The sequence below is a fragment of the Rattus rattus genome, chromosome 2 (assembly GCF_011064425.1).
Source record: "Rattus rattus isolate New Zealand chromosome 2, Rrattus_CSIRO_v1, whole genome shotgun sequence".
NCBI classification, from domain to species: domain Eukaryota; kingdom Metazoa; phylum Chordata; class Mammalia; order Rodentia; family Muridae; genus Rattus; species Rattus rattus.
Genome location: NC_046155.1, coordinates 177,414,544 through 177,441,271, shown reverse-complemented (window position 1 = coordinate 177,441,271; position 26,728 = coordinate 177,414,544). Strand labels below are relative to the sequence as shown.

The 26,728-nt window shown below is 50.2% G+C and overlaps 2 protein-coding genes across 5 annotated transcripts; both read left to right on the top strand.

Moving 5' to 3' along the window:
• Window positions 1-1,846: 1,846 nt before the first annotated feature.
• Window positions 1,847-9,944, top strand: LOC116892674 (isochorismatase domain-containing protein 2). Its single transcript, XM_032894505.1, has 5 exons — window positions 1,847-2,010; window positions 2,170-2,379; window positions 2,582-2,652; window positions 3,717-3,834; window positions 9,537-9,944. The coding sequence occupies exons 1-5, from the start codon at window positions 1,990-1,992 to the stop codon at window positions 9,630-9,632; spliced, it is 516 nt and encodes a 171-aa protein (XP_032750396.1). The 5' UTR covers window positions 1,847-1,989; the 3' UTR covers window positions 9,633-9,944.
• A 50-nt stretch (window positions 9,945-9,994) lies between these two features.
• Shisa7 (shisa family member 7) lies at window positions 9,995-25,562 on the top strand. 4 transcript variants are annotated; one of them, XM_032894503.1, is made up of 6 exons: window positions 9,995-10,296; window positions 17,969-18,675; window positions 20,141-20,295; window positions 22,556-22,606; window positions 23,602-23,751; window positions 24,225-25,562. In XM_032894503.1, the coding sequence occupies exons 2-6, from the start codon at window positions 17,990-17,992 to the stop codon at window positions 24,863-24,865; spliced, it is 1,683 nt and encodes a 560-aa protein (XP_032750394.1). In that variant the 5' UTR covers window positions 9,995-10,296; window positions 17,969-17,989; the 3' UTR covers window positions 24,866-25,562. The 4 variants fall into 4 exon arrangements, with proteins under 4 accessions (XP_032750394.1, XP_032750392.1, XP_032750395.1 ...); XM_032894501.1 differs by having other exon boundaries at window positions 17,834-18,675; XM_032894502.1 differs by lacking the exon at window positions 9,995-10,296 and adding an exon at window positions 11,660-12,148 and having other exon boundaries at window positions 17,834-18,675.
• The last annotated feature ends 1,166 nt before the right edge of the window (window positions 25,563-26,728 follow it).

The following is a 26,728-nucleotide window of genomic DNA, read 5'->3' as shown; positions in this document are numbered from 1 at the left end:
GTGCTGAGGCAGGCTCTCTACCAACTGAGCCACATTCCCAGTCCTCAGCTACTTCAGAATAAAGGTGACCCATAGCATGTCAGTGATGTGTGTAGCCACCACTGTTAAGCTAGGTCCCAAACATTTTTGTTCCCCCAAATGGAAACCATTAACAGCCATGTAAATTCTCCCTTCTCCATCCCCTGGCCATTTGCATTCCTGGTATTGACTCTTCTGTACGTATCTTGTTTTATTTTATTGGTTTTGTTATTGTCATTATTTCTGGCGTGTGTGTGTGTGTGTGTGTGTGTGTGTGTGTGTGTGTGTGTGTGTGTGTGTCAGTATGTCTGTGTGCGCCACATGGCTTTTTGCCTGAATGCCTGTGCACCACATGAATGTCTGGTGCCCAAGGAATTCAGAAAGGGCATTGGATCCCCTGGAACTAGGGTGACAGACAGTTACGAGTCACCACGTGGGTTCTGAGAACCAAACCCTGGTCATCTGCAAGAACAGCAAGTGCCCTTAACCACTGGGCCATCCCTCCAGCCCCATGTGTACTTATTTTATAAGTGGGGAGAAGGAGGGAGAGAGGTGTGTGTCACATATGGAGGTCAGAGTTCATAACCTGTGGGAGTTGGTTCTCCCCTTTCCTGAGTCCAGTCAGCCTTGGGTTCTTAGGTTTGCTGGCAGGCACTTTTACCCACTGAGACATCTGTTTTAGCTTCTTGAGACTCAGCAGCCCAGGCTGATCTGGAACTCATGTAGCTCATGCCACCCTCGGAATCAGCAATTCTTGTTGTCCTGGGCTCTAGGATGACCGTGCAAGCCACCACACTTGGCGTATTCTGGTTGTCTGATGTGAATAGATCATGCACATGCATTGGTCTCTTTAACTAAATGGAACATTTCGAGGCTTCTACGATGTAGTACCTGTTGGGCTTTTGTTACTTTCTATATCTAATTAATAGCCATCCTATGGGGACCACCCTTTGTTTTCAAGACCCAGAAAGAGGTTCAGCAACAGTGTTTTATACATGGGTAAGCCCAGGCTAGGGGCAAGTGTTGGCCAAGCTGGGTGTTAAGGGATCTCACCTGGCATGGTGGCACATGCTTGCGACCCCCGAACTCAGGAGCCTGAGGCGAGAAGATTGTAAGTTTCTGTGTAAGCCCAACCTAGGGTATGTAGAAAATCCCTGTGGCACTTCTTACAGTTTTTGGTTGTGATCCTAGCCTTTTACTGCTGAGCCATCTCTCCAACCCCTTCCGTCCAGCCCCACCCCCAACCATGCATTTTTTTGTCTCAGAGTCCAAGATCTGTGTGTCCCTGAGCAGGTCACCTTAGTGTTTAGACTCAGTTTCCCCAGGGGGCCAAGGCCTGAGTGGGCTCCATTAGGGACAGGTAGAAAGAGGTCACAGATTTACCGCCAGCAGTGTACAGGCTTGGGGGAGGACAAAGGGGGAACAGTTTGAGGGGCTGACACGGGGGGGGGGGAAAGATGGACATGTGAGAGAACGCTTTCGGGGGGGAAAGTAGCCTCACCTATGTATGAGCTGTGCAGGAGGGAGGGAGGGGGAAGGAGAGGGGGGGAAAGAGAGGAGGAGAGAGGGAGGGAAGAAAAGAGAAGGAGGAGGGAGACAGAAGGGGACAAAAAGGAAGAGGGGGAGGGGGAGAAGGGGAGAGGAAAAGAAGGAAGAAGGGGAGAGGAGAAGAAGGAAGGGAAGGAGGGAGGGAGATAGAAGGAGGAATTCCTGGCCAATCACTATGGGTGAAAAGGCCCAGAGGTATGAGAGGGAATACGCATGGGCCACAGAGCCAAGTGCACAGGCCATCGATGAGGGGTACTTTTCCCCCTACCTAACCCTGCCTACTGTCCCTCTGTCCACCCCCAGACAATGGCAGTAGCCAGGGCTAGCCTTGGCCGGATCTTCCCAGAGTCCTCCATCCTGTTCCTATGTGACATGCAGGAGAAACTTCGAGACAGAGTCCTCTACTTCCCATAGATCGTGTCAATGGCCGCTCGGATGCTTAAGGTATGAGACAGCCTTGCCTTCCCGAGCCCAAGGAGTGCAGATTGAAACCTTCCTCCCCTAAACACAGGATTCCAGGCCCATTCTCACCCCTCAGACTCAGGAATCTGGTCATCAGCACTCATCCTTGGGTCCCAGCACAATGCTTTCCCTCCCATACAGGTGGCCCGGATATTAGATGTCCCCGTCTTGCTGACAGAGCATTACCCACAAGGCCTGGGCCCCACGGTTCCTGAGCTGGGCGCTCAGGGCGTGAGAACCATGAGTAAAACGTCCTTCAGCATGGTGCCCCCACTTCAACAGGAACTGGACAAACTGCCCCAGCTGAAGTCTGTGCTACTTTGTGGCATTGAGACCCAAGTTTGCATCTTGGTGAGACTCCTTGTCCTCAGGGATACCTATCTAATCTTCCCGACCTCCCTTCTGGCTTTTCTTCTGTCCTGGGCCCCAGTCTTGACCTGAGACTTCCCCATCTGCTATTTCAGTCTCCACATCTGGCCTAGGATCCTCACCTCCCCCCACGGGGCCCACAGTTCTGCTCTGAGTCTCACCTTGACCCCTCTCTACGCCTTAGAACACAGCCCTAGACCTCCTGGACCGAGGGCTACAGGTCCATGTAGCGGTGGATGCCTGCTCTTCTCAAAGGTGAGAAGGTCACCTTGTGGTGGGTGTATGTTGGAGACATCTGGGGCAGTGGTCCTGTGTGTCCTATTGTTTTGTTGTATGTCAGACGTTTCCTTAGGAATCCCAACACACAGACACCTACTTACCCTGGAAAGGGAATGGACTACAGACCAAAGTAACCATTGCACCTAGGTCGAACTCAGTGAGCCAATGGGTTACTTTTTAATTTAAAAAAAAAAATGTATTTAATGTACTTTGGTGTGAGGATGTCGGATTCCCCTGGGATCCTGAGCTACCATGTAGGTGCTGGGGATTGAACCCTGGTCCTTTGGAAGAGCAACCCGTGCTCTTAACCACACTGGGCCAATGACGTGAGGGATGGACTCCGAAACAACTGCTTCACTGAAGGGCCCAAGTCAACGCAGGTATAGGACTCATGAAAACTGCAGGCCTGGAGTCCTCTGCACAGCTTGCAGACAGCTCGACTGTCTGAGAACCTCTCCTTACAGCTAAGTCTCTCTTTTCCCAGCTGCCCTGCAGCTAATCAGTGTCCTGACTGCTCCGGTTGATGTCTCCTTTTATAAAGCAGGGTAAGAGCCTTTGAGACTTTCCCAGGTTTCTTCTTTCCCGGGCATGAGGCCTTTTAAAATTTCACATTATGTGTATGAAGGTTTTGTTTACATGCATGCTTGCAGAAGTCAAAAGAGAGTCCCAGATCCACTAGAACTAGAGTTATAGTTCATGACCATGAACTGCCATGTGGGTACTGGGAATTGAACCCATGTCTTTTGCTAGAGCAATAGTGTTCTTTTTTTTCCGGAGCTGGGGACCGAACCCAGGGCCTTGCACTTTCTAGGCAAGCGCTCAACCACTGAGCTAAATCCCCAACCCCAAGCAACAGTGTTCTTAACCACTAAGCCGTCTCCGTAGCCCTGCATGTGGCCTCTTGTTTATCTCCTGAGTCTCGGGAGCCTCTCCCTCTTACCTGGAAGGAAGGTTCCATTTGGGAGAAAACTGTTCTACACAACACCGACGTGGCACAGCGTAGACCCTCGCCTCTCTTCCTCCTACTTTGTCCTCTGCAGTGAGATGAACCGGCTGGTGGCACTGGCCCGAATGCAGCAGAGTGGTGTCTTCCTGTCCACTAGCGAAGCGCTGACTCTTCAGCTTACAAAGGATGCTGCCCACCCACAGTTCAAGGAGGTAAAGGCCCTCCTCTGTCCCCCAGGCAGAGAAGACATATTTCTCTTCTGCTTTCCATTTTTTCTTACTTCGTATTATTGTATGTTTTCCCTGTGTGTATGTCTGTGCGTCACTTGCATGCCTGGCACCTTGGTGCCCACAAAGACCAGAAGTATTGGATTAGACCGAGGGTACAAACTGAAGTTGTAGATAGTTGTAAGCCATAATGTGGGAACTGGGAGTCAAATCTGGGTCTTCTGGAAGAACAACCACTACTCTTAACTGCTGAGCAACTTCTCCAGCCCCATTTTGTTTTTTGAGACAGGGCCTCACGTAGCCCAGGCTTACCTCAGACTCCTTCTGTATCTAAGGATGACTTTGCATGCTTCCGATCCTCCTACATCTGCCTTCTGTGTGCTGGAATTATAGCTAAATACCACCATGCCATATATATTTTAATCTATTTTTTTAATCTTATGTGTATATGTGTTTTACCTGCATGTATATGTGGGGGCAAAATTCACACAGTTCCTACAGAGGCCAGGAAAGGACATCAGATCTCAATGAAGCTGGAATCACAGGCAGTTCTGAGCCACCAGGTGCATGCTGGGAATCCAACCCAGGTTCTCTGGGAAATAGGCCAGTGTTCTTAACTGGAAAGCCATCCCCAGCCCCCACATCTTTTTCAAGATCTGTGTTTCTGTTTATGTGTATGCATGTATGTCCAGATATGCACCCCAGAAGACTGCGTCACACCCCCTGGAGCTGGGGTTACAGGGGGCTGTGAGGCACCTGACTGGTGCTGAGAACCATATCCTGGTCTTCTGTAAGAGCAGCAAGCATTCTTAACAACTGAACCATCTCTCTGGCCCCATTTTTTTTTAAAGATTTATTTCTTTATTTTATGCATGTGGGTACACTGTAACTGTCTTCAGACACACCAGAAGACGGCATTGGATTCCATGACAGATGGTTGTGAGCCACCATGTGGTTGCTGGGAATTGAACTCAGGACCTCTGGACGAGCAGTCAGAGTTCTTAACAGCGGAGCCATCTCTCCAGCCCTTTTTTTTTTTTTTTTTTTTTTTTTTTTTTTTAAATAAAAGCTGGTGCAGTCCCCGGGCTCTATGCCTGCTAGAGAAAAACCCTACTGACTTGAACTGTATCTCCAACCCTACTAAAAAAAAATACGTGTGAGAGTGTGTGTGTGTGTGTGTGTGTGTGTGTGTGTGTGTGTGTGCCACACATGTGCAAGTGTGAGATCAGAGAACAACTTTTGGGAGTCAGCTCTCTCCTACCTCATGAGCTCTGGGGAATTGAAGTCAGGCGGCGGGGCTGGTATCGGAAGTCCTTTAACCTGTTGAAGAATTTTGCTGAGCCTCCTCCTCTTCTTCCTCTTCCTCCTCCTCTTCTTTTTTTCTTTCTTTACTACTTTTTTGTTTTATTTTGTTTTGTTCTGGTTTAGTTTGGTTTGGTTGGTTGGTTTTATATTTTGAGACAGGGTCTCTCTATGTAACCCTGGCCATCCTGGAACTTGCTCTGTAGACCAGGCTGGCCTCAAACTCAGAGTACCGGGATTAAAGGCATGTGCCACCACTGCCTGGCTTTTACTAAGTTTAACCAGGATCTTGATCTGTACCCCAGACTGACCTGAAACTCCTGATAATCCTCCTGACTTGGCTTTTTTTCCTTATTTCTCCTTTCTAAGCTTGCTATACTTGTTTGAAATGCTCTTAATGAGACTTAAGCAAAGAACAAAGACTGTGATGGGCTTTCTGAGATTTCCTTTGTCAGTGCAATTAGTATGAATCTCTTTACCTTAGCCTCAGGTAGACTCTTCAGACAAAGGCAAAGAAGCCACATTCTTCACCAAACTATCACAAGAACAGTCTTTTGGCCCCATATTAAAATCCTTCCACAGTTCAAATCACCCTTAACAACAAAGTCTTCCATATTCCTACTAGGATGGTCCACTAAGCCCTACCTAATGTTTTAACATTCCACTACTTTCCAAATCCAAAGTCCCAAAATTCATATTCTAAAAAAAAAAAAAAAAAAAGGTCAGGCCTGTTACAGCAATACCCCACTCCCAGTACCAACTTCTGTCTTAGTTAGGGTTTTGCTTCTGTGAACAGACACCATGACCAAGGCAACTCTTATAAAGAACAACATTTAATTGGAACTGGTTCAGTACAGTGTCATCAAGGTGGGAGCATGGCAGCATCTAGGCAGGCATGGTGCAGGAGAAGCTGAGAGTTCTACATCTTCATCTGAAGGCTGCTAGCAAAATATTGACTTCCCTGCAGCCAGGATAAAGGTCTTAAGCCCACACCCACAGTGACACACCTCCTCCAACAGGGCCACACCTTCTAATAGTGCCAATCCCTGGACTGAGCATATACAAACTATCACAAATATGATCAAAATACATTGTATAAAGTCCTCAATTAATTTTTGTTTTGTTTGTTTTTTGAGACAGGATCTCTCCTTGTAGTCCTGAGTGTCTTGGAATTCACTATGTAGACTATGCAGGTCTCTAGTTCACAGAGATCGACCTGCCTCTGCCTCCTGAGTGCTAGGTTTAAAGTGGTGCACCATTACATCTAGCCTTCAAAATAATATTTATTGGGGTTGGGGATTTAGCTCAGTGGTAGAGCGCTTGCCTAGCAAGCGCAAGGCCCTGAGTTCGGTCCCAGCTCCGGAAAAAAAAAATAATAATAATATTTATTTTTTAAAAATCAAATCTAGGTTGGGGATTTAGCTCAGGGGTAGAGGGCTTCCCAAGCAAGCAAAAGGCCCTGGGTTCGGGCCCCACCTCCAAAAAAAAAAAAAAAAAAAGAAAAGAAAAGAAAACAAAAATCAAATCTAGCTGGAGAGATGATGGCTCAGTGGTTAAGAGCACTGACTGCTCTTCCAGAGGCCCTGAGTTCAATTCCCAGCAACCACATGGAGGCTCACAACCATTTGTAATGGGATCCGATGTCCTCTTCTGGTGTGTCTGAAGACAGCTACAGTGTACTCATATACATGAAATAAATAAATAAATAAATAAATATTTAAAAAATAAATAAATAAATAAAATAAAAATCAAATCCAAGGTTGCACATGGTGGTTCATGCCTTTAATCCTAGCACTTGGTAGGCAGAGACAGGCAGATCTCTGTGAGTTTGAGATCAGCCTAGTCTACAAAGTGAGTGCCAGGACAGCTAGGGAGTTATACAGAGAAACCCTGTCACAAAAAGAAAAAAAAAAAAGCCAATCTGAGAGGTTCGGGGAGATGGCTCAGTTGGTAAAGTGCTTTCTATACCAGCATAAGGATCTGAATTTAGATCTCCAGAATCTACATGAATGCTGGGTGTTGGCAGTGAGGAGACAGGAGGATCCCTAGTTCAAGGAGAGATTGTCCTAGGGTTTCATTGCTGTGGAGAGACAACATGACTACAGCAACTCTTACGTAGTGACAACTTTAGAATTTTGGTTTCTTTAAAAACACAGAAATATTACAAAAATGCGTTTTTGTTTTAATCCCAGGTGTGGGAATATGGGGCTGCTTCCGATTGTCCACAGCAGGTGACTATGATTTGCCTCGTGCTCTAGCAGAGGCATGGTTTTGCCAGCTGCAGATAGTTTCTACAATTGGAATTATAGTAACTTTTCAGAGGGTATATAAATGCAAGGGCCCTGAGAGGTGTGGTCAGGATCGTTGTTAGTCATTTAGGGAGGTTGGTTGTAGTTTGTTAGTAGCCATGGGCTAAGAAGAAACAAAAGGAAAGAAATTAAATTCAGGGATTTTCCTAATTCCTCTCTCCCCTCTATCCTTGTTTCTCTTCTATCTATTGTTAGAACTTGGAACTGGATATGATAAAGGGTGGGAAAAGAAGAACTCACAAAATAGCAAAGACCAGCTACACTCTTATAAAGGAAACCATTTAATTGGAGCTGGCTTATAGTTCAGGGCTTTAGTCCATTATTGTCATGGCAGGTAGCATGGCAGCCTGCAAGCAGACATGGTGCTGGAGAGGTAGCTGAGAGGTCTACATCTTAATCTACAGGCAGCAGCAAGAGACTGTGTTACACAGGGCATAGCTTGAGCATAAGAGACCTCCAAACCCACCCCAACAGTGACATATTTCTCCCAATAAGGTCACATCCTCTAGTAATGCCACTTCCTGTGGGCCAAGCATTCAAAGACTTGAGTCTGTGCATTGGTCATTCCTGTTTAAACCACCATAAAAACCTTTCTCAAAAAAAAAAAAAGAAGGTGGACAGCAACACCTGACTTCATATTCTGAACATTAAAACAAAATAATTCTAATTCTGAGTATTAGGACAAGATGTCTGAAGTATATTGTCTAGGAGATGGCTAGAGCAAAGGCCAAGACCTGGGGATGAGTTTCCCTTAGTCCAATAATTGTAAGTGAGTGTGGCCAATGCTGGCAGGTTAGGGAGGAGAGAAGGAGAGAGGAGAGGGAGACTGAGCCATGTCTTTGGAAAGATTTGGGGTTTGACAATAACCCAGCCATTGTCTCTCTCGCTCTCATACATACATCCGCATCTAAATACCAACATAAACATGTGCACACACATGCACACCCACACCCACTTAAAGATGCACATACACACTCATATACATCTACATCTACATATGCATATAAACACACACACACACACACACACACACACACACACACACACACGGCAGTCTGCAGACAACTACTGCAGAGAAGTTGTCTAGCTTTGGTGAGGCCCTGGGTTCTATCCCAACCAAATCAACATCAACAAAAAAATAAAGAAAACCCATGTGGGGAAAGTGTTTTCCTCAGCCACAGATCCTGAGGGCACAGGTTAGGAGTCAACTCCCTTTTAGATAAGTCTACATCCATGCTTTGGTGTTTATCTTCTTACCCAGGAAATTCCAGAGGCTACTGGGGCTGCAAGCAAGAGAAAAAGCACCTCTTTGTTCTTAAACTTTATTTTAAAATATCTTTTTTTTTTTTTTTTCGGAACTGGGTACCGAACCCAGGGCCTTGCACTTGCTAGGCAAGCACTCTACCACTGAGCTAAATCCCCAACCCCTTAAAATATCTTTAATAAACCTCAACTATGCCTCGTTGAGAAAGAGAACAGGAGCTGGCTACCATCAAATTGGTACCTCAGAATAGTCAAAAAAATTATGTTAGGAGACCTGGAACAGAAAAGAGAAACCAACTCTCAGGAATCCATATATCACAAGTCCTATAAAGGGTTTAACTGGGGAAGAGAAGTAGAGATGCAGGATTTGCATTTTTTGGTATAGATTTTTGGAGATAAACTTGGCTGGACTCTGATTGCCAGGAATGTAGTTGCTTACTCCTGTTCCAAAAGAGAGTTGTGTAAATTCGTTGAGTTCATGGGCACAGCTTGGGTCTGTGTGTGTGGAAACTGAGAGCTAAAGGAATGGCCCAGGAAAGATGAGAAGAAGGGGAACATGTCGGTAGGCAAGAGAACCCAAAGCAGAGACATCTACTCTTAGTGGTCAAGGCAAGAGCAAACCAAGATGGCGGGGATCAGCTCAACTAGGCAAGAGTGAGGGAGCGGTCACCAGGAAAATAGGAAAAAAACAAGTGGTTGACTGAAGAAGCCGTGCTGTCAGAATAATAAGGGAGATCAAGATGAAGAGGTGCTCCTCAGATGCTGTATCATGGAGATAGAACTTCTTCACTTCCTCATCTCCTTTGCCTGCAGATTCAGAAGATCCTCAAGGAGCCAGTTCCAGAAATCGGACTGTTAGGTTTCTTCCAAGGCATGAACAACCCCCTGTTGCCCAACTCCAGGCCCTGACTTGAAGGAAGCACCCACCCTCCTTGTCACCCAGACGTTGATGGATGACTTTTCCTTCATCCCTGGATCCCAAGAGTGGTGCAGTCCTCCAGGAGAACCGCCCCCGTGGGAGAGGAGGCGTGGTTATGTCTTCCGATTGGGCAGCTGGCCCCGGAAATGCAAATGAGACTCCTTGAAGCTGGGTGGGAATTGGTTTAGAGAAAGGTGGAGGTGGGGCTGGGCCCCGGGCCACTTCACGAAGCGGGAAAAGGAGGGGGAACGAATGTCACAACTGGGACCCAGTCTCGAAGAATAAACATTGATGTGACTGAGGACCGAACCATTATTGGGTTTGGGGGGCATCACGGGGGCTACAGGGGTCTGTGGGAGGAAGAAAGTGGGGTCTGCAAGTGGGGTGGGGGAGGCGCCTCTTCCAAGCTCCAAGCCGGCGCGAGACACAGGCGAGGGCTGGCGGCGGCCACATCTGCACTGGGTGCCGGTGCGCATCTGCACAAGAAAGAACTGCCGGCCAGGGTCCCCGCCACGCAGCCTGCCGCCCCCACCCCCATCAGCGCGCGCGCGCCCAGCCCCGCTGGCTGGCAGACACGCGCTCGCGCTGCCTACCCTGGCTGGCCCCCACGCTGCCACCCCCGATTCCCTGAAGGTCCCGCATCCGGAAAGTGAGGTGAGCGCATCCGTACCTGGTGAGGAGGGATAAACTGAGGCACGGGGGAAAAGAGGAATGGGGAGGAATGGACAAGTATGTGAATGGATGGACAGATGGGATGGATAGTTGCTGCTCCGTGGTCCTTACTCGCCCAAGACGCAGCATTCTGCAGCCCCTTGGAGATCAGAGTGTTCAAACTCTACCTACAGACGCCCCTCCGCCTCCACCGCGTCAAACCCTCACCCGAGATTCGCAGACTCCTTCCCCAGCCTTGGGGACCTTTGAAGGCATCCTGTGTCCGCCAGAGATGCAAGGACCAGTCCAACCCCATTGACAATCAAACTCACCCACTGCCGCCGCGGATCCTAGCAGCCCAGCCCCCTCCCAAAAGGCCTGGCACCAGTCACCTAGCCCAGTACACCCTCCCCGGGGACCTAGGAGTCCCAGCCATCCTCCGGAGCCCCTTGGGACACGGGCGTCGGAGCCCCGGCCCCCGCCTTCCGGATCCAGGTGTCCCCTCCGCACACCCAGCCCGAAGCCTGCGTCTCGAGGCCGCGCTCGCGTCGCCATGGCAACGGGAGTCTATTTTGCGCCGGGAACACACAGCTCCCTCCGCAGCGCCCCCCACCCACCCTGCTCAAGAGTGAGGGGCTCAAAGGGCGGGGGACAGTGCAGTGATGAGGATGAGACACTTAGAAGGGACCGAGTTCCTTGGACAAACATGCAGAGATTGAGAGAGCCCCTGACAGAGGAACTGGGTGTGGAAATTACAAGGAGGATACAGATCCAGGCGGGGGAGGTTGAGGATGGAGGGCCCAGACAGAGATCGGGACAGAGTCCTAGACAGACGCAGAGATGCAGAGGAACAGACACAGGGACCCGACGGCAGAGCCAGGTTAGAAAGAGAAAAGCCGGCTGGACGTAGGCACGGGTCCTGAGAAGAAGGTGGACAGTCTCTAGGCAGGGACCCCTGACAGCCCAAAGTACCGCTGCATGTGGTATCCGCTCTACCCCTAGCAAGGATTTGGGGGATCTTTCCCAGTGCTACTGTAGCCCGGACCCGCTCCTCTCCTCTCCCTTCTCCTACAGGTCCCCAATCTTGCCTGCTTTCCGCATTCCTACCTCAAGTCATCTTTCTAATCCCTGAGACTCCTAGGAACCCCTACCACATGCTCCTAACCCCTTCCTTGATCTGCGCACCACCACCACCACCTCCGCAGCCGCCCCCTACAGACCCCACTCGGGCCATTTTAGAGGCTCAGGTCCTTTATTGGTTGTGCCCTCCCCATCTCTAGGTCTCACTTCTCTCACTCTCTTTTACTTCCCCTCCCAATCCCAAGGCCTCTGTTTCTCTCTGTGTGTCTCTCTGTCTCTGTCTCTCTCTGTGTCTCTCTGCCTGTCTTTGTCTACTTTTCATCACTACCCATCCTTCCGGTACCACCTTCTGTGGGTTTGTATCTCTTTCCTGGCTGATTATCTCTGTCTTCCTGTTTGCGTCTGCATTCCCCTTTTCCTGGATCCTGTTCCTCTGTCCCTTTCTCGCTTCTCCGCTTCTCCGGCACCCTCACCACGCCTCCCCCCACCTGCTGCTGTTCTCTGCAAGGACCCTCGGGAGGCATTCAGATCCACCCAGCCCAGCCCACTTCTGACATCCTAGCCAGCATTCTCCATCCCCAGCTGGCAGGAATGGGATAGGACTTGTTGGGGGCTTCCTTTGCCGAGCCTGGCTCCTTTTCTTTGTAACCACCTTGTGTCACTCAAGTCCTGAACTGGATTTGAGAACCAAGCAAGGTGCAACCAAAGGAAGAACCGGGGTTTTGGGCCTCCTTTCCCACCCACCCCCTCTGGCTGTGGAGGAGGACATTGCCTTGTGAGTGAGAACTAGAGGTCGGGGGCGGTGTAGGGATGGGGCGGAGTAGGGGATGGGGCGGGGATGGGGGCGGGGCAGGAGTTCTCACAAGCCAGTTGCAGATTCTGCGCAGCTGGGCCAGAGTGTGCTTGCACCTCTATGGCTGCATGACAGAGCTAGGATGAACGTGGACGCCTGCTGCCCGCCAGCCCAGTGCAGGGAGCTGGTAGAGAGATACAATGTTTCTCGTGTGACTTAACATATAAGCCTTGGACAGTGATGTTTAAAATATGTACAAATGTTTGTATGTTCGTGTAGAGTGATATGTGTATGTGAGCACACATGCACTCACACACATGCTCTGAAAGCGTGTATAGGCACATCACAAGGCTGACACTGAGTGTCCTTGCTTTGGGGCTGCAGCTTAGGCGCCCTGTGGTCTGTGTCCAGTATATCAGTGTTGTGAGTCTGAGCGGTCTTGTTGAGAGAAACAGAACGGGTCGCCTTGTCTCCAGTGTCTGCACTGGCTGCTACATCTGCAGATGGTTGTCCTCTGTCAACTCACAGCCTTTGAGCAAGGGAGACAGCTGCCTTCCGCCCCATCAGCACAGATTGCTTCACTCTTCTAGCCAGCTTCCCACTGTACATGTCAGTACTCAAAGAATGAAGGGATCTATATGGCTATGCCTGCTACCCTCAGAAGAGCTGGCTCTCTAAGTGTCTCACCTCCCTTGTCACAACCTAGCCCAAGTTTGATCACCGCGTGGAGCATTGGACCCCTTAGAATTCTGTTCTCATCTGAGGGTTGGGCAGATATGAAAATCCACCTCTCGTATTTGCTTCAGCATTTTCCAAGATGTAAACGTTTTCCTGCGTGTTTACATGCATCACACGATGGTTCTGAGTGCCGTGGAGAGGCAGCAACGATGTAGCTCAAATCATTCGCCTCCGTGCACTAGTTCTAGTCTAAGCATTGAAAGGCACACAGCAAGACGGTGTGTGTGCATCCTGTGACAAACATACGAGAGCGCCAGAAGAAATGCAGCAGGGCAGGGAACCCCAACGGTCAGGGGCTGCTTTGTGGCTTGTCAAGATTATAGGTGCTGAAGGAGGGGGTGGAGGACTGCCAAGCTGAAATCTGCCAAACAAGGCAGCAGCAATTGCCAAGGGAAGGAAAGAAGAGAGTTCTTGGGCATGACCCCAAAAAGGTTTCAAGGGATGGTTCTCAATCTGTGGGTCTCAAGTCTTTTGTGGGTCACCTAAGACAATTGGAAAGCATAGACATGTTTACAACATTACAGTTAAAAAGCAGGGCTGGAGGGATGGCTCAGAGGTTGAGAGCACTGGCTGCTCTTTCAGAGGTCCTGAGTTTAAATCCTAGCAACCATTTATAATGAGATCTGATGCCTCTTCTGGTCTTCAGACATGCATATATAAATCTTTTTTCTAAAAAAGTGGTAATAGAAATAATTTTACTTCATGTTGGGTGATGGGTCACCACAACATGAGGAACTTTTTTAAGTGTCCCAGCATAAGGAAGGTTGAAAACCACTGGCCTAGAGAAAAAGGAAAGAAAGAGTGGCACTCAACAGCATTCTGGGTAGAGCAAAGATTAGCGTTCAGGGAAGCTGTGATGTCATCTGCCCACTTCTGTTTGCTGTTTTTGTTTTGTTCTGTTTTGAAGACAGGGTCTCTTGTCGTCAGGATTAAGCTTGTGCTTGCTGTGTAGCTAAGAATGATTCTAAATGCTCGCCCCTCCTGCCTCTGCCTCCCAAATGCTGGGAGGAGAAGTGGGAGCCACTGAGACTGCCTCTGTTTTAAAAAGACCTGTGGTAAAGCATGGTTGGACTTGGTGGCCCACACCTTTAATCCTAGCACTTAGGAGGCAGAGGCAGGCAGATCTCTATAAATTCAAGCCAACCCGGACTACAGAATAAGTTCCAGGCCAGCCAAGGCTTCAGATAGTGAGACAGTGTCTCAAAAATAAAGTTTGAAAAATTCTGGTAAAACACAGATAAAATTTACACTTAGCCATTTTAATGTCTGGCATCGTCCCTAGGTTGTGTCATGATATCTATCTAGTTCCAGAACATTCTTTTACTTTAAGTGTGTGTGTGTGTGTGTGTGTGTGTGTGTGTGTGTGTGTTGATGTGTTGGGTGTGTTACTCAGGATGATTGATCAGAGAAAGTGAGATGGGGCAGGATGAATTTAGGCTTCTTAGCTGCCTAAGGTCCTTTTCAAGGACCAAACCCTGAACCATTTTGCAGGGTTTCTTTATTGTTACACAAAGGGCATGGCAAAACCACTTACTGCTCTAGGTACTGTCTGAAGGAACCATTACCTAAGCTATTCCCAGCCATAAGAGACTTCCTGGTTTGCCAGGACTAAGTTATGCAAAGGCTCTGAGAACCCTTCAAAGGAACAACTCTCAGATAACAACCACTGACTATTTACAAAAGGTTACTTCAAAGCCTAAGAGCCATTGCTCCAAGTTAATGCCAGAAACAATGGCTTTGCTAAAATTCTGCTGCGTGCGTGCGTGCATGTGTGTATGCATGCCATGGTTCACATACAAAGATGAGAAGACAACTTTGGGGAATCAGTTTTTCACCATCTACTATCTGGAACCCAGGGAATCCGATAGAGCAAGCACCCTTACCCACTGAGCCATCTTGCCTGCTCTAGTTCTAGAACATTCTCGTCACTCTGAAACAAAGCCCTCTATGTATGAACCCATCACTTCCGTATTCTTCCAGCTACAAAATATTAATAATAAATAGGATTTCTGTCTTCATGGCTCTGATTCCTGCAGGTCTTTCATATAAGTGAGATCATATACTGTGTAGTGTTTATGTCTGGCTTCTTCCTCTTAGAACAATGTCCTTAAGCTTCACCCATGTTGTAGCCTTCATAGTATCAACGTGATTCCTCCTCAAGGCTGAGTCATAGTTCGATGTGTGGATCACCACATTTGTTGACCTGTTCATCTGTTTACCAACATCTGAACCATTTTCTGCTTTTAATCTATTATATAGAGTTACTTTCGTTCATGCATTCTTGTGGTCATATGTATAGAGATCTTTGGGAGTAAACACAAAGGAGTGGAATTGCTGGTTCCTATGGTAACAATTAATTTGTGTGTGGTTCTGGAGATGAAACCCTCAGCTTCATGCATGCTATGCAAATGCTCTCCCACTGAGCTACATGTCTGGCTCTCTTTGTGAGTCAGAGTCTTTCTTGCTAAGCTGACTGGGCTGGCTTTGAACTCACTGTCTACTTGGATGGGTCTTGAGCTTGTGATCTTCCTGCCTCAGCATCTCAAGCAGACAAGGGTAACAAACCTATGCTACCGTATCTGACTTTAATTTTTTTGTGCACCATCAAAGTCTCCATGTGAGCCAAGCCCACTTCCAAGGTGTCCTTTAAATACCCGATGTGCAGGCCCCTAGTGAGCAGTGAAATAGCCTAAGCTGGAGTTCTCAGCAGGGGTCTAACCTAGGGCCAAAAGGGAAAGCTGAAGGCTAAGTGTGAACGTACGCTCAGGAGGCAGAGACAGAGTTCAGTGCCAGTCTTAGTTACACAGTGAATTTGGTGCCAACATGGGTTCAATGGACTTTATTACAGTAAAGCCAAGCAAAAAGTAAAGAAAGGGGCATAGGAAGAGAGAGGGGGATGGAAGGAAGGGGGAAGGAAGACACAGACAGAGGAGGGAAGAAAGGAGGAAGGGAGGGAGGGAGGGAAGGAGGGGGAGAGAGAGAGAGAGAGAGAGAGAGAGAGAGAGAGAGAGAGAGAGAGAGAGAGAGAGAATCCATACACCTGTAACTTGGGAAGCTGAAGCAGGAGATTCAATCATTCATCCATTTGAAACTAACCTGGGCTAAATAGTGAGTTACAGCCCAGTTACAGGATTACAGAATGAGACTCTGTTTTTTTAAAAAATGTTGAGATTCCATGTTTTAAGAGGTAGAGCCAAATCTTGGGGAACCCCAGCATCCAAAAGCTATCTCCCTACTTCAGCTTTCTAGCACTTGGGTTCTCTCTCTCTCTCTCTCTCTCTCTCTCTCTCTCTCTCTCTCTCTCTCACACACACACACACACACACACACACACACACGCACACACGCACACACACACACACACGTGCACAGTGGACAGAACAAATTATAAAATCACCTAAAAGTGTTTACTTGAATACATCCCAACCCCCCTCCCTCCCCCTCCGCTGTGTTAGATCCCTATGACTGTCACTACTCAATGTTTCTCCTCAGCAGTCTGAAACACATGTGACATTTTTGTCTAGCACCTCCGTCCTCTCCCTGGAAGGTCCACCTCAGACCCACAGGAATCTGTGGGTTTATTCAAGGCTGCATTCTTGATGTTCCTGACACCCCAAGGGTTGCTTCCAAAAGGAGTCCTGCCTTACACACTGGGCACAGCCTTTGCACCAAGCCTCTGAACAGCTGTCTCTCTGGGCCTTGTCAAGATGCCCTTTGAGAAGAGGGGGAGAGCCTCTGAGAGGAAACACCTTGAGTCTGCCTCTGCTTGTAAGACCCGGTTCAGAATGATTTATCCTTTGGGGAAGAGGAGGGTTCTGCTCTCCCGGGTCCCAGCCAGGCTGTCTGTCCACCCCCATATCTTCTCCTGCCCACACTGGCCTGTTCCTGACCTGCCTGGACAGTTGCCATGGAGACAGCTAGAAAGCCTGCCCTTCTGACCCACCTACCCAGTCCCATTTCTCATCTCATCACCCCCACATCAAATATGTTTCTTCCAAAACTGTGAACAGCAGTGACACTTGTGTGTGTGTGTGTGTGTGTGTGTGCGTGTGTGTGTGTGTGTGTGTGTGTGTGTGTGTGTGTGTGTGTGTGTGAACGAGATAGGACACCGTTTGAGAATTGTAAACCAAACCGCTGTACGCCTGGTGTTCTTATCTATTCTGTATCCCCACCATCAAGAGAACTTTCCTGTTTGTTGGTCTCCCTATGTATCTTTGGCTGTCCTGGAATTCATTTATATGCCTCAAGTTGGCCTAAAACTTGAGACAATCCTCCTGCCTCCACCTTCACATGCTAGGATTACAGGCATGTGTCACCATGCCTGGCTTGTTGTTTTGTTGTTGCTGCTTCGTTTTGTGTGTGTGTGTGTGTGTGTGTGTGTGTGTGTGTGTGTGTGTGTGTGTGTGTTTTAAGCAGTACCAGGAGGCATCTTAGGTTGTCACACACAGGCATCATCTGCATGTCTGTCAGCTGCTCTACAGGTGCATAGGACAAAAATGTTTGATGATTCCCCATGTCAGTATCAGTATCCCTGCACCTATGTTGACAGCAGGGCACGACCTTCATGGCTAGCTCTCAACTAATTCATATTCATTCTCTCTCTCTCTCTCTCTCTCTCTCTCTCTCTCTCTCTCTTCTGTCTTGTGTCTCTGTTTGTGTTTTTTTGTCTCTCTCCCTCCCCCCCTCTCCCCCCCCTCTCTCTCCTCCTCCTTCTCTTCTCTCCCTTCTTCTCCTGCCTCCCCTACTACACCCCACATCTTTCTTCCCTATCCCTCCTTTCTTCCCTCTTCCTCTTCCTTCCTTCCCTCCCTCCTCTTTCCCTCCTTCCTGGGCTCCTCGGGTCTCTGGCTGCGGCTCACCCCCCCTCCCACACATCTTCCTCAATTCCCCTTTCCACCTTCTGCCTTCACACCTTCCTTCTCTGTCAAGTCCTCCCTTCGTAAAAACTTCTGTACGCCCCTCCTCCGTCCCCGCTAATTCTTTCTTTTCTCCTGCTGAGCCCTTCTCTCGTCGCTCCCTTTGCCCTCCCCTCCCACCGCTGCAATTCGGCTCCGGGATCCGCAGCCTGGCGTCCCGGTGTGCACCATGCCGGCCCTGCTGTTGATCGGGACCTTCGCGCTGCTAGCTTCCACCGCGGGCCCGGTGGGGGCGCGCCCATCCAACGACACAAGCGCCGTGGCCCCGGGCCCGCTGCCCGCGCTACTCGCGCACCTGCGGCGCCTGACCGGGGCTCTGGCGGGCGGCGGGAGCGCAGCGGGCGCCAACGCCAACGCCAACGCCACCAAGACCAGCCCCGCGGGTGGCACGGGTGCAGCGGCACGGGCGCCCCCTCCGGCCGAGCTCTGCCATGGCTACTACGATGTCATGGGCCAGTACGACGCCACCTTCAACTGCAGCACCGGCTCCTACCGCTTCTGCTGTGGCACCTGCCACTACCGTTTCTGCTGCGAGCACCGCCACATGCGCCTGGCGCAGGCCTCCTGCTCCAACTACGACACGCCACGCTGGGCCACCACGCCCCCGCCGCTGGCTGGGGGCGCCGGGGGCGCTGGGGGTGCGGGTGGGGGGCCAGGGCCAGGCCAGGCAGGGTGGCTGGAAGGGGGCCGGGCCGGGGGCGCTGGGGGTCGTGGGGGAGAGGGCCCAGGGGGCAGCACAGCCTACGTGGTGTGCGGAGTCATCAGTTTCGCTCTGGCGGTGGGCGTCGGTGCCAAAGTGGCCTTCAGCAAGGCGTCACGTGCGCCCAGGGCGCACCGGGAGATCAACGTGCCCAGGTAAGAGTGCGCTGGGACTGGAGGGACAAGAGGGAGCCTGGAGCTGGGCACTGGGAAACAGACAATCCGAAGGAGGCGGTTCCTTGATGCTGGGAGGTGGAGCAACTGATTAAGGGGCAGGGCTTACGTTGAGAGGTACGGCTACTGGCTTTGGGGTGTGTTCTGGGCAATATGAGTGGCTTGGCGGGGGCGGGGCCTGCGCATTGGAACGTGGAGCCTGTTGGTGTGTGGCTACACGGATGGCTGAGGTCCAAGTGAGTGGTGGGAAATAACTGGAGCTCCACGACAGAAGCAGATAAAAGGACCTGGCTGTAGAAAAGAATTGGTATGGAGAGTTCATTCATTCGATCAGTATTTCTTAAGTACTTCTGTGGGCCAGGGGCTAGGGATACAGAATGGAACAAAAGTCCCGCCTTTCTGGATAAGCCTGTTTCCTAAGTCCAAGGATTCTGTGATTTGTGTGACGCTGGACACCTTTCTTAACCTCTGTGCCTCTGCTTCCCTGCATAGACAGTAGGGCTAAGAATAGACCTCCTTTTATTTGAACTGTAAAGGAGATTAACTGAGCTGATTCATGTAGAGTCATAGCCAAATAAGTGGTCATTAAATATTTGTGGTAGCTCCAGCAAACCTATATGTAGCATAACTCTAGATATTGATAAGTTCTGTGAAGAAAACAAACCAATGTAAAAAGTTATGAGGAGTGTTGGTTCAGGGAGGGATTTAGCTGAAAGTTTAGTTGAGGGGGTTTAGTTGAAGATCAAAGTCTGTCTGAGCATGACCCTGGAAGGAAATAAAAGGCAGAGCCATTCAGGTATCTGTCTGAGGGTTGTTCCAGGCACTTCAGGAAAAGAGGGAAACTGCAACATCAGGGAGACATCCTGTTCTGAGGAGGAGCAGGCAGGGCCTGCATTTTTTTTCCCTGTGTGTTATGAAGAGCCACTAGAGATAGATATAACCCAGTGAGATGCCTGGGAAGCCGTGTATGAGGGCAGACAAGAGGCAAAGACTACAGCAGCAGACCAGAAGAGAGTGCCCGTGATTTCCAGGTGGGAAACGTGCTGAGCAGTGACCCGATCGGAGATGTATTCAGGAGTTCTGTTGTGAAAGATTGCAAGGAGGAAAAAGTTCAGGAAGGTCTGCCTAAGTGAACAAGTAGGGCATCTTTTAGTGCAACCAGGAAGGCTACCCAAGGAATAATAATAAGGTCTTAGTTCATGGTGGGGCAAGGCCACCCAGGCGGCTGTGGAAGGACCACAGGAGGGGTTCCTGAAGGAATTCATCAAGCAAGAAATGTGGCCTAGAAAGGTTGCCATTAGAAGGTGCATAGTCAAAAGTGGACCATGTCTCTACACTGTGGATGCCCTAAAGAAGAGGAGAGGGATAGACAAAGAGTCCTGGATCCTTACCCATCTCCCTCCCATCCCAGTCCTTGACTACCCACCCATCCATCTGCCGTTTTTAGAGCTCTGGTGGATATTCTCAGGCATCAAGCAGGACCTGCAACCCGCCCGGACCGGGCCAGAAGCAGTTCTCTGACCCCAGGGCTGGGAGGCCCAGAGAGCATGGCCCCTAGGACGCCCAAGAACCTTTACAACACCATGCAGCCCTCCAACCTTGGTGAGTGCAAGAGAAAGAGGGTACCTCATCTCTGGCCATGCCCTCATTCCTGTGGCTCTGTCCTACTCATGTGACACTCCCCAACCCTGGTGCCTTGGCCCCACTCCAGTCTCCATTCAGCAGCTGTGAACGTTTTTTCCTTCAACATGCATCCTGCTCATCCTAAGAGAACGTCCCAAGGTCCTAGTGGACAGGAAAAGTTCTGGTTTTATTTGAGCCAGGAAATGGGGGAGTGGTGTGAGGGTGCTTTCCCCAGAGACAGGAGTAGCTTCAGCTGCAGGAACTCTGGATGGCTGAAGAAGAGCTCATGAGGCTCTCAGACCTGAGGCCACAGACAGATTGGAGTTCTAAACTTCTTCAGGCTAAACTCAGGCTCTCCGTTCCGAAGTCAATGGGAAATCATTGAGGTGCTTTGAGCAGGCAGCAGACAGACATGAATAGAAGATAGATAGATGTTGACCCACACAGCTATAATCCCAAAATTCTGAGTGAAGGCTGAGGTAGGACGATCAACAGTTGGAGACCAGCCTGAGTTAAATAGTGAGATCCTGTCCCAGAAAACCAGAGATCCTGAGCGGTAGGAGCTCACAAGTTTAATTCCAGCAGTCAGGAGGCAGAGGCAGGCAGATCTATGAGTTCAAGACCAGCCTGGTCTATAGAGCTCCAAGACAGCCAGGGCCACACAAAGAAACCCTGTCTCAAAAAATAAAAAGGAGGAGGAGGAGGAGGAAGAAGAAGAAGAGGAGGAGGAGGAAGAGGAAGAGGAGGAAGGAAGGAAGGAAGGAAGGAAGAAAAAGCCAAGGGGTAGAGATGCAGTGCAGGGGTAAATTCACCCGTGAGGAGCTGGAGGTGGAACTCGTGGGTCCACTTGCCTAGAATCCAACAGTAAGGGCCTTGAGGTGCAGTTTAATGTTAGGGTGCCTATCTAACATGCATAGAACCTGTGTTCTATCTCTAGCCTGGCAAAAGATAGGAAGGAAGCCTGGTGGCCTGTGCCCCTAACCCCCAGCATTCGAGAGGCAGAGGAAGGTAGATCTCTGTGAATTCCAAGCCAGCCAGTACACACCGAGGATACAGAAACAAACAAACAAACAAACAAACAAAAAACACCACTATCAACAACAAGAAACAAAACAAAAAACAAACAAACAAAAATCCCATGTTCTAGAATCTTCGAGCTATGTTAAGAAAGAGGTTCCAGAGGCCCATGTAGTAATAGAAAAAGGCCTGAACTGGGACAGGGGTGGACGGAGGAGCTGATTTTCAATGTCGATAATGCAGGGACATTCAAACTAGGTCTTTGTGAGATTTGGCTTGGTTTTTGGTTTTGTTTTCAGATAAGGTCTTGATAGTCCAGGCTGGGCTTCAAACAGTGTAGCTGAGCTTGCAGTGCTGAACTCCTTCCTATATCTCTCCAGCACTAGAGATTACAGACATGTGCCACAGTGTCAGGCTTCAGTCTCTCTCTCTCTCTCTCTCTCTCTCTCTCTCTCTCTCTCTCTCTCTCTTCTCTTTCTCTCTCTCTCTTTCCTTTCTTTCCAAGACAGAGTTTCTCTGTGTAGCCCTGGCTGTCCTGGAACTCACTTTGTAAACCAGGCTGGCCTCAAACTCAGAGATCCACCTGCCTCAGCCTTCCATGTGCAGGGGTTGCAGGCATGACTCACTGTGTGAAGCCTCAAGCTAGATCCTGAGGGAAATTTCAAATAGGGAAAGGAAGAGATTCAAGGCATTGAGACTAGCATTGCAGAATGTGCAAAGGCCCTGTGGCAAGCCTCAGACACCACCCCCATGTTCCATTTTTTCCTGTACCCATGGAAGGCATCTTCTGAGTGTTGGGGGAGGAGCAACCACTGTGATTGGCTTCTCACCTTAATGTGGATTGGGAAGATAGCAAAAAAAAAAAAAAAAAAAAAAGGCGTATCTGGTGATTCAGAGGGAGGTGCCAGGCAAGGCAGAGATGTGGGGTCAGGATGGGCCACCAGGCTTGAATGGCAAAAGGGAAAGAAGTGGTATGGAAACCATCAGACTTCTGGCTGGGGTATTGGGTGAATGTAGAAGAGGGACATCTCACTCCCCAACCATGACCATGAGCACCCATCCTGTCTTCCCAAAGGGATCAATAGAATAAGTCAATCTGTGGAGTCCTAATGAGGGGGTGGGGGCTGTATTGAGCTGAGAGCCAGAAATGACACACTTCCGGGCAGGAGTGCCAGCTGGGATGGCGATGACAGTGACGTCACCTCCCTTCTCGGTCCCTCAGATAACCTGCACTACAACGTCAACAGTCCCAAGCACCGCGCCGCCACACTGGGTACGCTGAGGGCCGAGGCGCCCTGGGAGTCGGGGGTCCTCGGGCCCCACTGTGGGCCGCCCCAGCCCGGTGCTGGGTGGAGCCCCAGTCAGACCCCCATGAGCCGGTGCTCACATGGGGCTGGCCCCACCAAGGCAGCTGCAGTGTCCTCGAAAGGACACCGGAAGTGGTGGATCTCCTTCCTGTCAAGTTTTGGGAAGATGCATCCCCAGCTGAGGCCAGGATTCAGTGGGCGCTGACAAATGCCAGCAGTCCCCAACCTGGAATGGGATTTCATCCTCAACCACAATCCTGTCCATTGTGATGGGAAAGGAGGGGCTCCTAAAGGTTGTCGCTTTCACAGGCTAGAATTCCAGATCCTCACCTCCCCAAACCCTAGACCTCTGAAGGAGGAGGGCTGGAGCCTGAAATCTTAGATCCAAGGGAGGATGGTTAGAGCATGGACCCCTGTGGTTGAAAAAGGAGGGCTGGGATTTTCATCCCTGTGGCTGTGGGAGGAGGGCTGGGGTCTGAAATTCTAGGTCTAAGGGAGGGGGGGTGGCATAGACTGGAGTCTGAGGAAAGAGGGCTGGGGCCAAGCTCCTGGGTCTGACAGACAAGGGAAAAGATCAACTGGACCTTGAGTCTCTGGGAGGAGGGGTAACATCTGGATTCCTGTATCTGAGGGAGGGATGGTATCTGGACCTTCCGGCTTGAAAATGAAAGGGTATGGAACCCCGGGTCTGAGGGGGAGGGCTGGGCTCTGGTCCATGGGTCTGAAGGAGGAGGGCTAGGGTCTGGACACCTGGGTCTGAGAGAAGAAGGCTCTGGGACTCCGGGTCTGAGGGAGGAGGGCTGGGCTCTGAATCCATGGGTCTGAAGAAAGAGGGGATAGAGTCTGGACATCTGGGTCTGAGAGAGGAGGGCTGGGTTCTAGATCCTTGGGTCTAAGGGAGAAGGGTTACGGCTGGGTCTGAGGGAGGAGGGCTGCACTGACTGAGTCTTCCCCCTGCCAGACTGGCGTGCTATGCCACCACCCAGCCCTTCCCTGCACTACTCTACGCTGTCCTGCTCTCGATCCTTCCACAACCTCTCTCATCTTCCCCCATCTTATGAGGCGGCTGTGAAATCAGAATTGAATCGATACTCTTCCCTCAAGAGACTGGGTGAGTAAGCCTGTAGAAGGGAAACTCAGCCAAGGCGCGCGCGGGGGGGAGGGGGGTCCTTCAGTACCATGGACAGCAGGTGGTGGTGATGGGGAGGTGCAAAAGGTTTCAGTCTTCCTACCAGCTTTTTTCCTACTTGGTTCTGTATTACCTGAGATATTTTGGGTTGGGTAAGGTCTTTTGTTTTTGTTTTGTTTATTTGTGTTTAATTTTACTTTTCTGAGACAGAGTCTTGCTTTGTGGTCCACATTGTCCTGGAACTCTGTAGCCCAGACTGACCTCAAACCTATGGTGACCTTCCTGTTTCCACTTCCCTAGTATTGAGATGGCAGGTGTGAACCACCATGTCCTGCTTAGCTTGGTGACTCTTGTTGATCAAACTTTCAGGTCTCCTGGGTGCTGCTTGGGGTTTGGGTAAGGAGGTTAGAGGAGGAAGGTTCTGGGTTGTCATGGGATCCGTCTTTTGTCCACAGCTGAGAAAGATCTGGATGAAGCCTACCTGAAGCGCAGACATCTAGAGATGCCACGTGGAACACTGCCTTTGCATGCACTCCGGCGGCCAGGCACTGGAGGTGGCTACCGCATGGATGGCTGGGGTGGCCCTGAGGAGCTGGGCCTGGCACCGGCACCCAACCCCCGGCGGGTTATGTCCCAGGAGCACCTGCTGGGTGATGGTGGCCGAGCTTCCCGCTATGAGTTCACATTGCCTCGAGCCCGTCTGGTGTCTCAAGAACACCTGCTGCTATCCTCACCGGAGGCGCTTCGCCAGAGTCGCGAGCACCTGCTGTCACCCCCACGAAGTCCTGCACTGCCCCCAGATCCCACCACCCGGGCCAGCCTGGCTGCCTCACACTCCAACCTGCTGCTGGGGCCTGGGGGCCCCCCCACACCCCTGCATGGGTTGCCTCCATCAGGCCTGCATGCCCACCATCACCATGCCCTTCATGGCTCTCCTCAGCCAGCCTGGATGTCTGATGCGGGCGGGGGTGGGGGCACACTGGCCCGCAGGCCACCCTTTCAGCGCCAGGGAACCCTGGAGCAGCTGCAGTTCATTCCTGGGCACCACTTGCCCCAGCACCTGCGCACTGCCAGCAAGAACGAAGTGACTGTCTGAGGCCGGGTGAAGTGCTGGGGGCTGTGGCTTCCGAGGCCCCCTTCTTCCAGCCCAGATCTCCATCACAGGCTTATCATACACACCAAGGGTCTGAGACCAGATGGGCCCTTGGACCGGAGACCACGCCTCCTTTTGGGATGTTACAGTAGATGAGATCTCTCCTCCTACTTTGTCACTATTTGAACCAAGGCCTCCCTCCCATGATGTCATCCCAGAGGAAGGAGGCCTGTACATGAGGTCATTGCTAGCAAATATGTCTGTGTTTTATGATGTCATTGCAGGGACTAAACCTCCTTCCTATGAGGTCACCACAGAGGAAGAGCCCTGCCTATGAGGTCATCACTAGAGGTTACGTCGATTTTGCATGGCATCACCACAGAGACTCCTTTCCCGTGATGTCACCACAGACAATGCCTTGTCCCATCCCGTCATCCCTAGAAACAAAAATTTCTTCCTGCAGTGTCACTACGGAGATAAGTCTCACACTTCTTGAGACTTGTTGACATCATCCTGACTGAGCGCCGAGGCCTCTTGCAATTATCATCACGGGAAACATGTTTCTCTGCCGTGGAGAAGATGCCGCCGCCTTTCCATGATGCCACCACAACAGACAAAGCCATTTTCCTGGGACACATTGCAGGGTACCATGCCCTGCCAATTTTGTCCTCACTAAAGATTAGGCCTCCTTTCCACAATGCTGTCACAGGATTTTGCCTCCCTCCTGTGATGCCATCACCAGAATAGGTGCCTTGCCCAATGTCGCCATCACAGGGACCGTGCCTCTTCATGTGATGTCATTACCAGAAATGACCACCTGTTCCTGGGACCTCTCCAGGGTGAGGCCCTTCTGTGGTGTGGCCACCAGATAACATCCACTTGGAAATGACACCAGGAGACACCTCTATTTCTCTGCCATGTCGTGAGAAAGTTGAGCATGTGTAGCCCAAGACCACCTGGGAAGAGGCCAGAGAAAGTAGTCGGTCCTGAGATATAATATGAAGGGTGTCGGCACTAGGGATGCTAAGACAGAGACCTGTCTGTAGGATGCTGGTGATGATGCCCTCCATTGCTTGGACATCATCATAGAATGCTTCCATCTCAGAGGTGGTCCCCACTCTAGATGGCCAATAGTAGTGATTGCATAATGATTGTGTCATCAGAGTCCTTATCTTACTTCCCTATAACTAAGTCCATGGCTTCTTCCCATGACCCCAGGGACATAGCCAACAGGATGTCTACTAGCCCCTCTAAAGGAACGTTGGGCCTGTGCAGTGAGTCCTTGGGGATGGCACCCATGGATGAGCTTCAGCTCCAAAGCCACTCTGACCCATGAGGCTTCTAAAGTCGTAGGACTCATAGGTGAGCCAAAGGGTGGCATCACTTCTTTCTGCCATATCTAAAGATATCAACTCTGTCAATAGAGGCCCCATCTCTACTGGAGGGGGAGGGTTGGGGTAAATGTGCTGCTGACCTTACCAATGATATTACCATTGACACCCAGTGTCCTCCTTTCATAATGGCATAGCAGTCGGGGTCCAATGTTAACTGTGTCATTTTCCAGGATTCCATAGGACTCACCTCAACTACCATATCATCTCCCAGGCATTATCACCATTAATGGTATCATCATTGTCTCCCAAGATTCCTCCCAACCATGGTGTTATCATCTCCCAGGCATTATCACCGTTAATGGTATCATCATTGTCTCCCAAGATTCCTCCCAACCATGGTGTTATCATCTCCCAGGGTTCAAACAACATGTTGTCATGATGTCCAAGGATCCACAACAAACTTGTTCTCATCGCTTCCCAGAATCCTTCACAACATGCTCACCTCATCACCTCCCGGGATCCATCACAGCCT